The sequence below is a fragment of the Phymastichus coffea genome, unplaced genomic scaffold (assembly GCF_024137745.1).
Source record: "Phymastichus coffea isolate CEN01 unplaced genomic scaffold, Cenicafe_Pcof_1.1 PCOF00169, whole genome shotgun sequence".
In the NCBI taxonomy this organism is placed as follows: Eukaryota; Metazoa; Arthropoda; class Insecta; order Hymenoptera; family Eulophidae; genus Phymastichus; species Phymastichus coffea.
The window spans coordinates 153,530-165,261 of NW_026706980.1; the positions used below are offsets into that span (position 1 = coordinate 153,530).

The 11,732-nt window shown below is 59.7% G+C and overlaps 1 protein-coding gene across 1 annotated transcript; it reads right to left on the bottom strand.

Annotated features, from left to right (window-relative positions):
* Positions 1–8,408: 8,408 nt before the first annotated feature.
* LOC131673167 (myrosinase 1-like) lies at positions 8,409–10,374 on the bottom strand. Its single transcript, XM_058950935.1, has 7 exons — positions 10,159–10,374; positions 9,973–10,106; positions 9,566–9,899; positions 9,131–9,473; positions 8,927–9,077; positions 8,619–8,860; positions 8,409–8,547 (listed from the first exon to the last, which is right to left on the bottom strand). Exons 1-7 carry the CDS (start codon positions 10,304–10,306, stop codon positions 8,418–8,420), a joined length of 1,482 nt encoding a protein of 493 aa, XP_058806918.1. The 5' UTR covers positions 10,307–10,374; the 3' UTR covers positions 8,409–8,417.
* Between the last annotated feature and the right edge of the window lie 1,358 nt (positions 10,375–11,732).

Here is an 11,732-nt window from a genome sequence, read left to right on the forward strand (position 1 = left end):
GACAGTTCGCCAGGCAGCGGATTCGCAGCGGCGCAGAAGTCGCGCGGCAGCGCGCTCCGGCCGACGTGATTTTCAATCGAAAATCACGCGTGCGCGTCCTCGCCTCCTTCGCTCGGCCCATTGCGATTCAGCTCGCGCGGCAGCGCCGGTTATTATTCCACGCGCAATTCACGGCGTTACCACTCGGAACACGTGTTTTATTCAGCTATTGATAGGGACGTGCGGCAACTGCCTCTGCATATCCAAAAGGAATTCGTCATTTCTCCGTCTCTCTCTCTCTCTCGCTTTTTAAACGCAACGCATAACGCGTACGCCGAGCCGATGGAGACAGAGCGGCTAACGGCACGCCAACGCGGGCCTCCATTAATCGGCGACGAATCGTGCAAGCGCTGCGAGTGCGCTGTTTATTTTCGGCGCCGCTTCGTCCCTCCTGCCGAAACATTGCACGTTCGATTATCGATTTCCAGTCTTTCTTCGTATCCGACGGCTTTCGATTAGTCGGCTCGATAGGGCACATCGTTCTTGTTGCGCGAGATCTTGAATTTCGACCAGCCTGCCGTTCGAAGACACTCGCGCGAGGTGACTGTCGCTTTGAAAGCAAAATAAGAAAACGCTGCCACCCGCATGGGCCAGGCGCCACCGTGATCAAATCAACCACGTTCGTTTTTCTTTTCTTTTTGCCATGCTGGTTATTGCGACGTAAGCAGGCCCTCGCTGTGAATCGAGTATACTCAATGTTGCTATGCAACCTACTTGAGCACGAGTAACGCAGCCCAAGAAAATTTTATTGCAAACGCCTATTCCAACGCTACATCACGGCAACGCTTAGACGCCACTACCGTTCATTCTTTAATTAGCGTATTATCGATGCGACTCAATCCGAACGAAAAATCCATTGGATACAATGTGGCAGCTGAGAATTCTCGCGGCATTTGTTGATTCGGTGGAAAGCAGTACGCGGGCAAAAATGTTCACTCTCGGTTCTTGGTTCGCGCGCAACGAATACGTGCGTTTTATTAACGATCGACGATGCGGCAGAGTGCTTCATCGAGCAGATGACTCGCCGCGCGCAGTCCAACCTCGCGCGCCCAATTGGAAGGAGAGAACCTCGAGAATCGCGAATACGCCAGACGCGCGCGCGATTGCCGTCGCGGTTTTGCAGTTTTGCGCGGACATTCCGAATAAAACGTTCACGTATAGCGCGTTGAGCAACGACAGTCCGGCCGCGAGCTCGCCGTTCGAGTGAGTCAGCTTGCGTCGCGGCCCGGGGCGCGTCGCCGATTCCGATCACGCGCGGCCGCGCGATCGACGAAATTCCGGGGCGAGAGCCGCGGCCCAGCGCTAATCGGCCCGAACGGCGCGTCCTAAGGACGGGCAACGGGCGCTCAGCTCGCCGTGCGAAAATCGCCTCTCCGGCGATCGACGCGCGGAGGCAGGTGTCGATGTCGCGCGCGTGCATCGGCTGACAAAGAGCGCAGCAGAGGTAATCCGAGCGCGCCCGGCAATCGCTGACTTTCCGAAGCAGCGGCTGCGGCAGCTCCCACGTTGCCTCGAGTTTCGCTGGCGCGCGCCCCTCATGCGAAATTCCTGCCCGCGCGCGGCCAAGAGTTCCATTACGAAAAGCTCCGCGCCCCGCCGGAGGGAGCTTTCATTTCCTCGGCGACTTCCGGCAAACGCGACGCTTCCGGAGCCTTCCGCCCTTCCGAGTTCCGCTTCCCTCCGACGTTCTCCTTTCGACTTCCGTTCGCCGGCGCTGCCTCCCACCCTCCTCCGCCGCCAGCTACGCCCCCTCGGGCCAGCCGAGGCTTTGTGCGTCCTCCCCCTCCCCCGCGCCGCCCCGCGCCGCCCTGCGCTATCCGCTCTACCTCGCGATAACGCCGCCCTCCCCGCTCGCCGCCGCCGCCGCCGCCGCCGCTGCCACTCCAGCCTTTCTATCTCGGAATTTCGTGAAGTCGCTGCGACGCCGGAACTTGCCTCCGAGAATGCACGCGCCGCTGCCTTTTTCAGCCAGCCGCGATCGACGATTTCTACGCCGAGGCGCGTGCGACCGTTGCGATATATCGCATGTGCGGGGCAAACGGTGAGAGTCGACGGCGACGCAATCGACGACGCGAGACGTGGTTTGACCAACGAAGCTTCGCCGAATCGCGAGCGAAGGTGCATCGAGCGACAGCGGCGACGAAGACGCGCCGCGCGGCCTCGATCGCCGTTTCGGGCATGCGTCATTTGGAAAGCACGCGGATCGCTCGCGCAACTCGTCGATTGTAAAACATTTCTACGGTCAGTCGGTCGACGGTTGTCGCAATCCAATCGGCGCCAGCGATATTTTCACTCGCCTTTACGTCGTCGGCACGTATACGCGCGCAACCAGGCTGTCGCGCATCTTTGCTTGGCGAGCGACGACGCATCATGGCACGAGAGACGGACTGCGCTTTTGTGCAGTGCAGCCCGCGAATTCGTCGGCGATCGTATGGAAACGAGGCGGGCCGCGCTTTCGACTGGACGTTACGAAGGCGGCCGAAACGAGGAGCAGCGCGTAAACGCAACTGCGATCGCAGCGAGCCGCGCGCGGGCTCGGCTCCGGTAAACAGTCGGCGGTAGGGTAGCCCCTGCGACGAGGGTGCGCGCGCGCGAGACAAAAGGCAAGCGGCGGCAGTCGTCGTCGTCGTCGGCCGAGGGATGCGCCGGCTGCCGGTAGCGCGCATTGAACCGCTAATCCCGGACACGCCGGCGCGTGTCTTCCGCGTGCGCTGGGGTGGGCACGTGGATGTCGTTACGGACCCGGGGTGAGGGGTCACGAGAGAAAGCTGCGCGGAAAAAAACGAGAGCGAGAGAGAGGCGATAGCTGCCGGGGCGGGGGGTTGCGAAAAAGCCCCTCGCGCTGCCTTCAAATTGCATTCTGGCCGCTGCACCAGCCGCGCGCGACAAAGGGAAGCCCGCGCTAACCAGGGCATTAGCGGCGGAACACCCCGCTTCCGTGCGAGCGCCAAACAAGTTCGCGCGTCGCAGAGAGAGAGAGAGAGAGAGAGAGAGAGAGAGCAGCCCCCTTTTATATCTGGACCAAGCAACCAACCAACTCCCTCCCTCCCTAGCCGAAGCTTAGCGTAGTCGTTTGATATTGATTACGAGGGGGACGACGGCGACGAGCTGCTCCCTGATTTCATACCCCGATTGGCAGGCTTCGCAGCTCGCTGGCCGCTTTGAAGTCGCGGCCAGCGCTGGAAGGAACTGCGGGAGCGGCTGGTTTTTTGAGCGCCAAAATCCGCTTTGTTTGTCCCGGCCTACGGCTGTGCCGTACGAATACCGACAACCAGTTGCCCGCATTGACCGAGTCTAATTCAATTAAACTCTCTCGCTCTTGTAGCCTTGCTTCCCAATCAGAATGCCCACTCTTAACCTTGCCGATGATCGGTGACAATTTCAAAGCGATCTCCCGCGACTGACATCATCGCGGCGCTCAAATATTGGTAAACATCTATATATATCAATTAAAGAGCCCTCTCGCCCCGGCCGCCACGTGTCATTGAACCCGCGAGCGCCAGCGCGACGGAAGAAACTCGAGACGAAGCCGAAGAAGAAGAAGAAGAAGAAGAAGCAGAAGAAGAAGAAGGAGAAGCGGTGGAGGCGGAGGAGGCTATGGGGGTCAATGGCTAATCTAGCGCTCGCTCTCCGGCAGCGCTAATCGGCCTGATGAGGCTTGATGGGGCCCAGACTCGACAATTGCCGCGTTCGGCTGCGGCCACTTCGCGCGACGCGCCCAATAAAGGCGCGCGCGCATCGCAAGTCAGCTTGGGAAAAGTTCGATCGGCCGCGAGTTCTTCCCGCTCGGTCCTGCCGGTCGACCGAAGAGTACGTGCCGCTTCTTTTCCGACACACTTTAAATAGCTCCCCCGCGCGCGCTGCCCCGTGAAAGAGACGCGCGGACGGGGAAGAGCGATGTTTGCTTAGCGGCGCGAGTCTCGGATGCCGAGTTACTCGTCGAGTTTCGGAGGTGCCTAGGAGGTCTGGCGCACGTGCATCCGAGAGGAATAAATAAAAAAAAAAAGAAGAACGACGACCTCCCGGAGCCGCACAATGGTCGTCGTCGCGCGCAGATGGCAGCGAGCCGCGACGCACATGGGCCGAGAGAGAGAGAGAGAGAGAGAGAGAGAGAGAGAGAGAGAGAGAGAGAGAGAACGAGCGAGCGAGGCGCGCGGGGATGATAGGAAAACGGCCTAACGGCACTGTAGCCCCACGCGCGCGCAGGCGACTCGCCCCCATGCGGCGCGGCATTTGTTTCTACGCCAGCCGTTCTCCGGGGATATACGCGCCGAGGAGCAGCGACGAGGGGCCCCAATTCGGCCGACGCGCAGGTTCAGCTATTCCTTTCCACGGTCGACGCACTTGCGCGTCTCTGCGCCTATGTGGCCGGAGAGGAATCGATTGGCATGCAGTCGACGGGAAAAAAAAAAAGCGACGGAGCGAGGCTGCCCAAGTCCCCGTCGGGGATTCGGATGTATCTCTGTTTTTCCTTGCTAGTTATCCCGCGCTGGCCAAAAGCGCAAAGGGCGGAAGGGGGGGCGGCCGAACAGCTCGTTACCTTTATTTCAACGCCGCTTCGCCTCTGATGAATTTCGCCTCTCCGTTCTACTGCTTTTTTTATTACTAGTTCTCCGTCACCCCTCCCCCTTTTTTCGGTAAACCGATTGATTCTGTTGCAGCGCGTGAAAAATGATGTTCCCCAGCTTCGTTTTCTCTTCGCATGAGCTTGGTGCATTTTTATTAGACATTAGGCATAATTGATCATTGGCTAATCCGACAGTTTCGCTCGTGCAGCTGGAAAAAAAAAGAAACGTCGGATCGATCTTCGTGCAATCGTAACTCAGTTTTTCCGACTACGCAAACTAACGTCGCGAAAAATTTTCCAGTACGATAGAAAAGAGCGAAACGAACGAAACCAGAAAGAAAAATCACAACGGTAGTAGCGCTTCGTGACAAGTGCCGGGTTTTTTCCAAGTAAAAGGCGCCAATGTGCGACTCTCTCTCTCCCTGTTTTTCTTCCGTAAGCACATCATTACTAGCAGAAGAAAGGCCGGCCTGAAACCCGTGAAATCCGTGAGCCCGCGCGCGTCGGCGGATTAGCGACAATCGCGAGGAAGGAGCACGAGAGAGAGAGAGAGAGAGAGAGAGAGAGAGAGCGTCCCAGCGGCGAGAAGCTGCTGTCTCCGATTCATTTCGGTAATACGACACACGGACGCGCGCGCGCGAGCTGGTCATCCGTAAAAAAAAAACGACACAAAACGTTTTTCCGGGTGGTCCTCCTTGTCGGGCGCGTTGCGTTTTCGGTCCGCGCTGTCTGCACAATGGGCCTCTCTCGCTGTCTCTCGCGACGTACTAATACCGTCGTCGTCGCCGCCGCCGCCGTCGCCGCCGAGAAAGAACGAGAGAGGATTACCGAAAAAGAGAGCAAAGCACGGGTTTTTCTTCTCGCCTTCCCCTCGGCATTCCCCAATGTCACGGCTCGTTCGTCCGCGCGGCAGAGTCGCACAGTCATCGGCGAGCGGGTCGGGGCCGAGAGAGGAAAGAAAAATCTCCATAATCAAAGGAGAGAAGAATAAAGGACGGTCGATGATTCTCGAGTGAAAGGGAAGGACACGCCGGGAAGGCGGCCACGAGTGGGATTCGGGGGCGCGGCGCGACGCGATACGCGGAAAAGTCGTTGATGGGTGTGCGAGGGCCGACGTGGGCCCTCTTGTCCCGAGGCAAGAAAAAAGAGAGGAGCGGCGGCACTAATCGTCGGGGCCGATCAGCGCTTCCTGGAGAGAGCGGCCCTGCGGAAATTCTCTCGCGGTCGCCGATCATTTGTCACCGCGCGCAAGCTCGCGACGCCGACGAAGCCGAAAGCCCGCATGCTGCGCGATTACACGACCTGGGAAACTGAGCGAGATACGATTTCTCGATGCTTTCTCGAGAGAGAGAGAGAGGGAGCGGAGAGCGGGCAAGACGAATGAGCGTGGAAAGAGCCGGCCTTCCGAGAAGCAGGAGGGAAAAGCAGGAAAACGCGCGCGCACCCGATGGCGCGGCGTGGCAGTGCCTCGCGCGCCTCGCGCGCCTCGGTAAGCGACACCGCGGACAAAGCCAGCGGCGGCGACGGCGGCAGCAGCTCCGGCAAAAACGACGACGCGGCGATTGCTTTCTTCTCGATTACTGGAGGTGGCGGTGTGGGGCGAAGCCCGGAGGCGAAATCCATCCTCGGGCGATCCGCTGGAATTCAGAGGTGTCCGGTGTCGGGGCGCATGTGCGCAGGCGGCGCGCCGGCCGCTCAGGGGCTTCTCCCGCTTCTCCTCCGGCGCGGCGCAGGTTTTGTTTGCACCTGTAGTCCCCCGGCCTCCCCCGACGGGTCCTCGAGGGCTCCTTCCGCGGCGGGCGCGCCAGAAGGGGGACGGGCGTGCATCGCGGCCCGGCGATCTCTTGCCTCGGTGGGAAAGTTGCTCGGCGTACCTGCGCGCGGGCCTCGCGCGATCCTCTCTCCGTTCGATGGGGACCCGCGCGCACACAACGGCAAGTGCACTCGCGAGGCGCGCGCTTTGTTGCTCGCCCGTGGGGACGCCACGCTGCGCGCACCCCCTGTCACGCGCTGCTTCGCTTCTGCGTAACCTACTCCGCGTGCTCTCCGCCACTTCCCGGTAGCAGGTTGCTGCGGCTTTCCACGGCCGATCGTCGCGCGAAATGCCCTTCTCGGATCCGCGCGGCCAGCTGCGTTTGGCGCGTTAGGACGACGACGACGACGACGACAGCGAGGCCGAGGCGGCTGACGGAGCGCAGGGGGGTGGCTAGGGTGGCGCGCCACGCGGATCGCCCGCTCGGAAGCTGCACGCGGATCATCCGAGGCGCGTGCGAAAGCTAGCGTGCGCGCGTGGGGTGAGCTCGCACGTGCGCGCCGGATAATTGCTTCGATTTCTCACATATGTGCGCGAGAGAGAGAGAGAGAGAGAGATACTAACGAGCGAGTTCCCCCTTCGGCTCGTTGACTGACGACTCGTCGTCGTAGTCGCTGCACCGCACCGCCACTTCCTGCACGCAGCGTGTGTCGCAGCACGAGCCTTGCCCTCTGCCCCTATCTGTGTCAGAGACGCACTTGTGCTCTCTGTCTCTCTCTTTACTGTCAAAATTTATTTTACGCTGTAGATTGCTAATTGCTTTTGCAAGCTACTTGCTAAGCTCGCATTCGGTCGTTTGTCAAAATTCTTGCGTTATATTTACTTACAATTTGGCTATTTACAATCGAGTGAATAACGCATTTGTAAAATTCTATATTACCGCTTTCGTTCTGGTATACTTAGTGCTGTACGGCTCAATTTCTGAAATTTAGCACATATCGTATCATATAGTATCAATCAAATCGCTCATGCTTTCTTTCGTTCTCGTACTCTCGTCGGATGCGCCACCGCTGATCGATCCCTCCTCCCTTGCAGGTGTACCGCCGAAAATAACAAACACCCACGGAATCTTGGGGTTGTTGCGATTCGAACGTTCGTAGTGTACGGCTCGCTTGGTTTTTCTCCGTGGAGAAATCGAGGCGTCAATAATTAATCGCGACGCGATGCGTATACCCCACCCCCCGCCCCCGTCCCAAAAAAAAAACGGCGTGGCGCATCGCTTGCCTGCAGGAAGTCTTACAAAACTGGCGCGTATCGGATACATTATAGGCGTGATCGTTCGCTCGGCCAAAATCATGCGAGACAACTCGTAAAAATGACGCTCTTCGACGAGATTTTCGAACGGGGGGCGAGGGGAGGTCCCCGACATACCCCGGTGTTACTTTCCACACACAGGCGAGAGTTTTGGTGGCCCGCAGATGGTCGGCGAGGCAATTGCGCATATTATGCGCGTGGGTCCGGGGATGCACAGGCGGCAGTAATTCGCCGATAAATTGCGTTACGCGGCATTATACGCGAGTTAACCGCTCGAACGGGGGCTTTTGCAACTTTTATTTATTTTTTTTTTGCTTCTTTGACGGGGGTCTTTGGGTGACGCCGATTTTCTGGTGACGCGTCCGATTAGAAGGGTGAAAATCAGGGGGCCAACACAGCTCTTTATTCTGATGAAAATCAGGGGGCGGACCTGGCGATGCTGGAAAATGATTCTGCCCTTCTCTCTCTCCCTCTCTCGAGAAAACATATTTCAACGCGTAAATACTGTATGGGGTGTCGTTTTTACACGCGATGATCAATCGCTGTACTGTTTCTTTTTACGAGTTTTGTCCGTCTGTTCGTATATTATTTTTTAAAGGACCAGATGCAGTACGCTAGATCGGTTGTTAATTCGCTGTTCATTACACGCCATGCGTGCAAAGTTCGCGACGCGTCGCAAACATCGCTGGAGGAATTCAGGTTCGGCAGTTGTAAGGGCAAAAAGTTTATTGAGAACAGAGGCGATCACGGAAAGTCGGCCGGATCGACGAGCTTGCGGGATTGCAATACAGCCTTCAGCCACGAGGCTGATTTTTTGAAGGTGCGCGTGAGGTTGGCACTGCTGAAGTCGACGTTCACCAGTCCGAAATGGTTCCTAGAAGAGAGAGAGACGAACACCGATGCTTCCGTGGACTCCTTCGGAAAATCATTGGCCAGTGAACTTACGTGAATCCTTTGTCCCACTCGAAACTGTCCAGAAAGCTCCACACGGTGAACGCCTTGACGTTGCATCCGTCCCGTTTGATCGCAATTAGCATCTCCCTCATGTAGGCGTACAGATAATCGATCCTCAAGCGGTCGTTAAGCAGGTCCGCGTCCGACGCCCCGCACTCGGTGACCAACACCTCGGGATTGCCGTACTTGCGTTTGATCTTCCTGAGCAGGTCTCCGAAGCCTCGGGGCACCAGCTGCGCAACAGAAGCAGATCGGCGCGGCGGCTAATCGAGCGATCTAACTCGGGACGATATACGTACGCGCAGCCAATTGCTCTCGGTCGTCCTCCACGCGGGGTCGAACGAGTGGCGCAACCCCTCGTCGTTCGGCCACTGCAGTTGCTCGCTCCTCGGCAGAGACTCCACCACGTGGGACGTGTAATGATTCAGCCCGAAGAAGTCGGACGATCCTCTGAAAGGGCGGAGCGGCCGGGGTTTAGGCACCTTATCTCATTTATTTCTCACCTTATCAGCTCGATCCAGCGGGGCGACAGGTCCGGCAGCAGCGATCGGCTCAGATTCCTCAGCTCGCTCGTCTCTCGTATTCGCTGCTTCATGATTGGCGGAAAGTCGCCCTCGCTGGAGAATATCGGGTTGGCGACCGAGCCGCAGTTGAACTCGAAGGCCACCTCGCTGGCCGCGCTGTCGGCCTCGCTCTTGCCGTAGTAGTAGTAGCACTGCGCGACGATTCCCACTTTGCCCTTGTACCGGCCGCGGAACTCCCTGTCGTAGATGTGGTAGGCCAGCGCGTGGGCCTTGAGCGCGTTCTGGAGGCACAGGTACTTGCCCAGGTCCGAGAGATTGGCGGCTGCGCGAAACGGACAGCGGGCCGTGGCGTCAATTGTCGTTAATCGGCGTTAATCGGCGTTAACCGGCGTCAATCGGCGTTAAGCGAATTACCGGGTGCGTACTCGGCCGCCGCGTATCCGCTTTGGCAGAATATCTGGGGCTCGTTGATGGTGACGAAGACCGGGACTCTGGAGCCGAACTCCCGAAAGACGAATCTGGCGTAGTCGGCGAAGGCTTGAGCCATGTAGCTGTTGGTCCATCCGCCGAGGCGCTCCAGGCGCCGGGGATGATCCCAGTGGTAGAGCGTGACGATCGGCAGGATCGCCTGGCGCTCCAGCTCGTCCAGCACGTCGTGGTAGAAGCGCACGCCCCTGGGGTTCGGCCTGGTTGCCAGCTCGCCGTCGAAGATGCGCGTCCAGCTGATGGAGAAGCGGAAGTGGCCGAGCTGCGGAGCGAGCCGAGAGAAGGCGATGAGAGGGCCGGCGGCGCAGGCGAGAGGCGCGCGGTCGACGACTTACTCCGATCTCTTTCAGCATTTTCGCGTCTCGCGCGTATCGGTGGTAAAAGTCGCAAGCGGTGTCGGCGTTCGAGCCGTCGGCGATGCTCCCCGGGTGATTGTGCGCGAAGTCATCCCAGACGCTCTCGGCCTTGCCTGCAACCAGCCAGCGTTGAGCGTGGCGCGCCGAGTCGGCCGCGAGACTCACCGCTGGCGTTCCACGCTCCTTCCACTTGGTAGGCCGAGCTGGCGGTCCCGACGAGAAACTCGGCGGGCAGTGCGAGGTCGAGCTCGCGCTCGCTCGCGAGCGTCCCGATGCCCGCGGCTATCACGAGCAGCGCGCCGCAGCGCCTCATCGTCGACGCGCCCAGAACAACGGGGAACGCGCGGGGAGCGATGTCGCGCGCGCGGCCAAGTTGGTCCGTCCGAGGCCGCGGCCGAACTAGCCGTTACCGAGCGGACTGTTTTGCGCACCGACGCGCGAGTGGGAGTGCGCGATAATGCGCGGGCGTTCGCGCTCGGACGTCCAGGACGTATCCGTCTCGGTGTTCGCGCGGCGCGACGCGCCGAGAGTGCCGCAATCGCGGCGATAAAGCGAGCCGCGAGGCGCGCAATCTGCTCTTTCCCGGACGTGCCGCTGGACGTATGCCGCGTTTCGGCGCTCGCTCGATAGAAAGAGAGAGAGAGAGAGAGAGAGGGAGAGAGCCGCGCTGGCCCGAGCGAACTCGCGAAATTGCGATCGGCGGATAAGACGCCTCGCGCGCGCGCGCGCGCGTGCGACCGAGTGGATCTCGAGAATTTCCCTCGACGCGGCGCGCGATCAAAGGGCGGCCGCGCGCAAAGAGAGGAGAAATTGGGCGCGTGCCCCCTGGCCGCTGGCCTCTTTGATGTTTCGACGTAGGTGTATCGTAAAACGCGCGCGCGAGAACAAAGCGAAATAAAGATATACAGACGCGCCCGCTCGGCGAGCGGGGGAGGGAGGCGGGGAGTCGTTCGGTTGATCAGGACAGACGCGTTAAAACGGCGGCGGCTCGTTCCCCCCGCGGCCGCGTCCCCCAACGGTGGCTCGCTCGCTCGCTCGGCGCGTTGTGCTTGCATAATGGGCCGTGTAATCAGAGGCGAGTGCGGCGACGACGCGGCAGCGCGTCATTGTTGTTTCGGAGCTCGAGTGTGGAGAAGCAGCGCGACAAAGTGAGCTGCTGCTGCCGCCGCCGCCGCCGCCGCAATACTTTAATGCCCCGCTCGCTCGCGACAGATCTCATCAGCCGGAGTGGCCGCACAAAGCTCTCGCTCTCCGCGAGAGGGAGAGACAACACGACGATGCGCGTCGCGCGCTCTCGGGTCCGCTTCCTACGGTCACCGCGAAGAAAGGGAAGCTTGGGAAAATGACGGCGCGGCTGCGAAGTGCAGCTCCATCTCCCTCGGTCCCTCTGTTCCCGCGCAACCTTCTAAATCATCGCGGCTCGCGGCGACAATGAGCGGCTGCTGGCTCGTTCCCGGGATCGGCGCTCGCGTGAATGCCGACGCCGCGCGCGCCTGTTCTGTTGCCCCGCCGGTGCGAGATTCCCGGGAAACCAGCTGTACTCGGAGCGCGCCGCTTCGCGTTGTAACGCAGAGCGCAGGTCGCAGGTGCGTCCGAGAGTCCGGCAAAGGGCTGTGTGTGTTTTGGGAATTAGCAAGGTTTAAAGGGCGCGAGCGTGTGGGAAGCCGAGCAGCCACAGGTCGGCCTCTTTCGCGCTCCTTTCTCTCGGTGATCGGCAGCTCGACGGCCGGCGAGCCGAT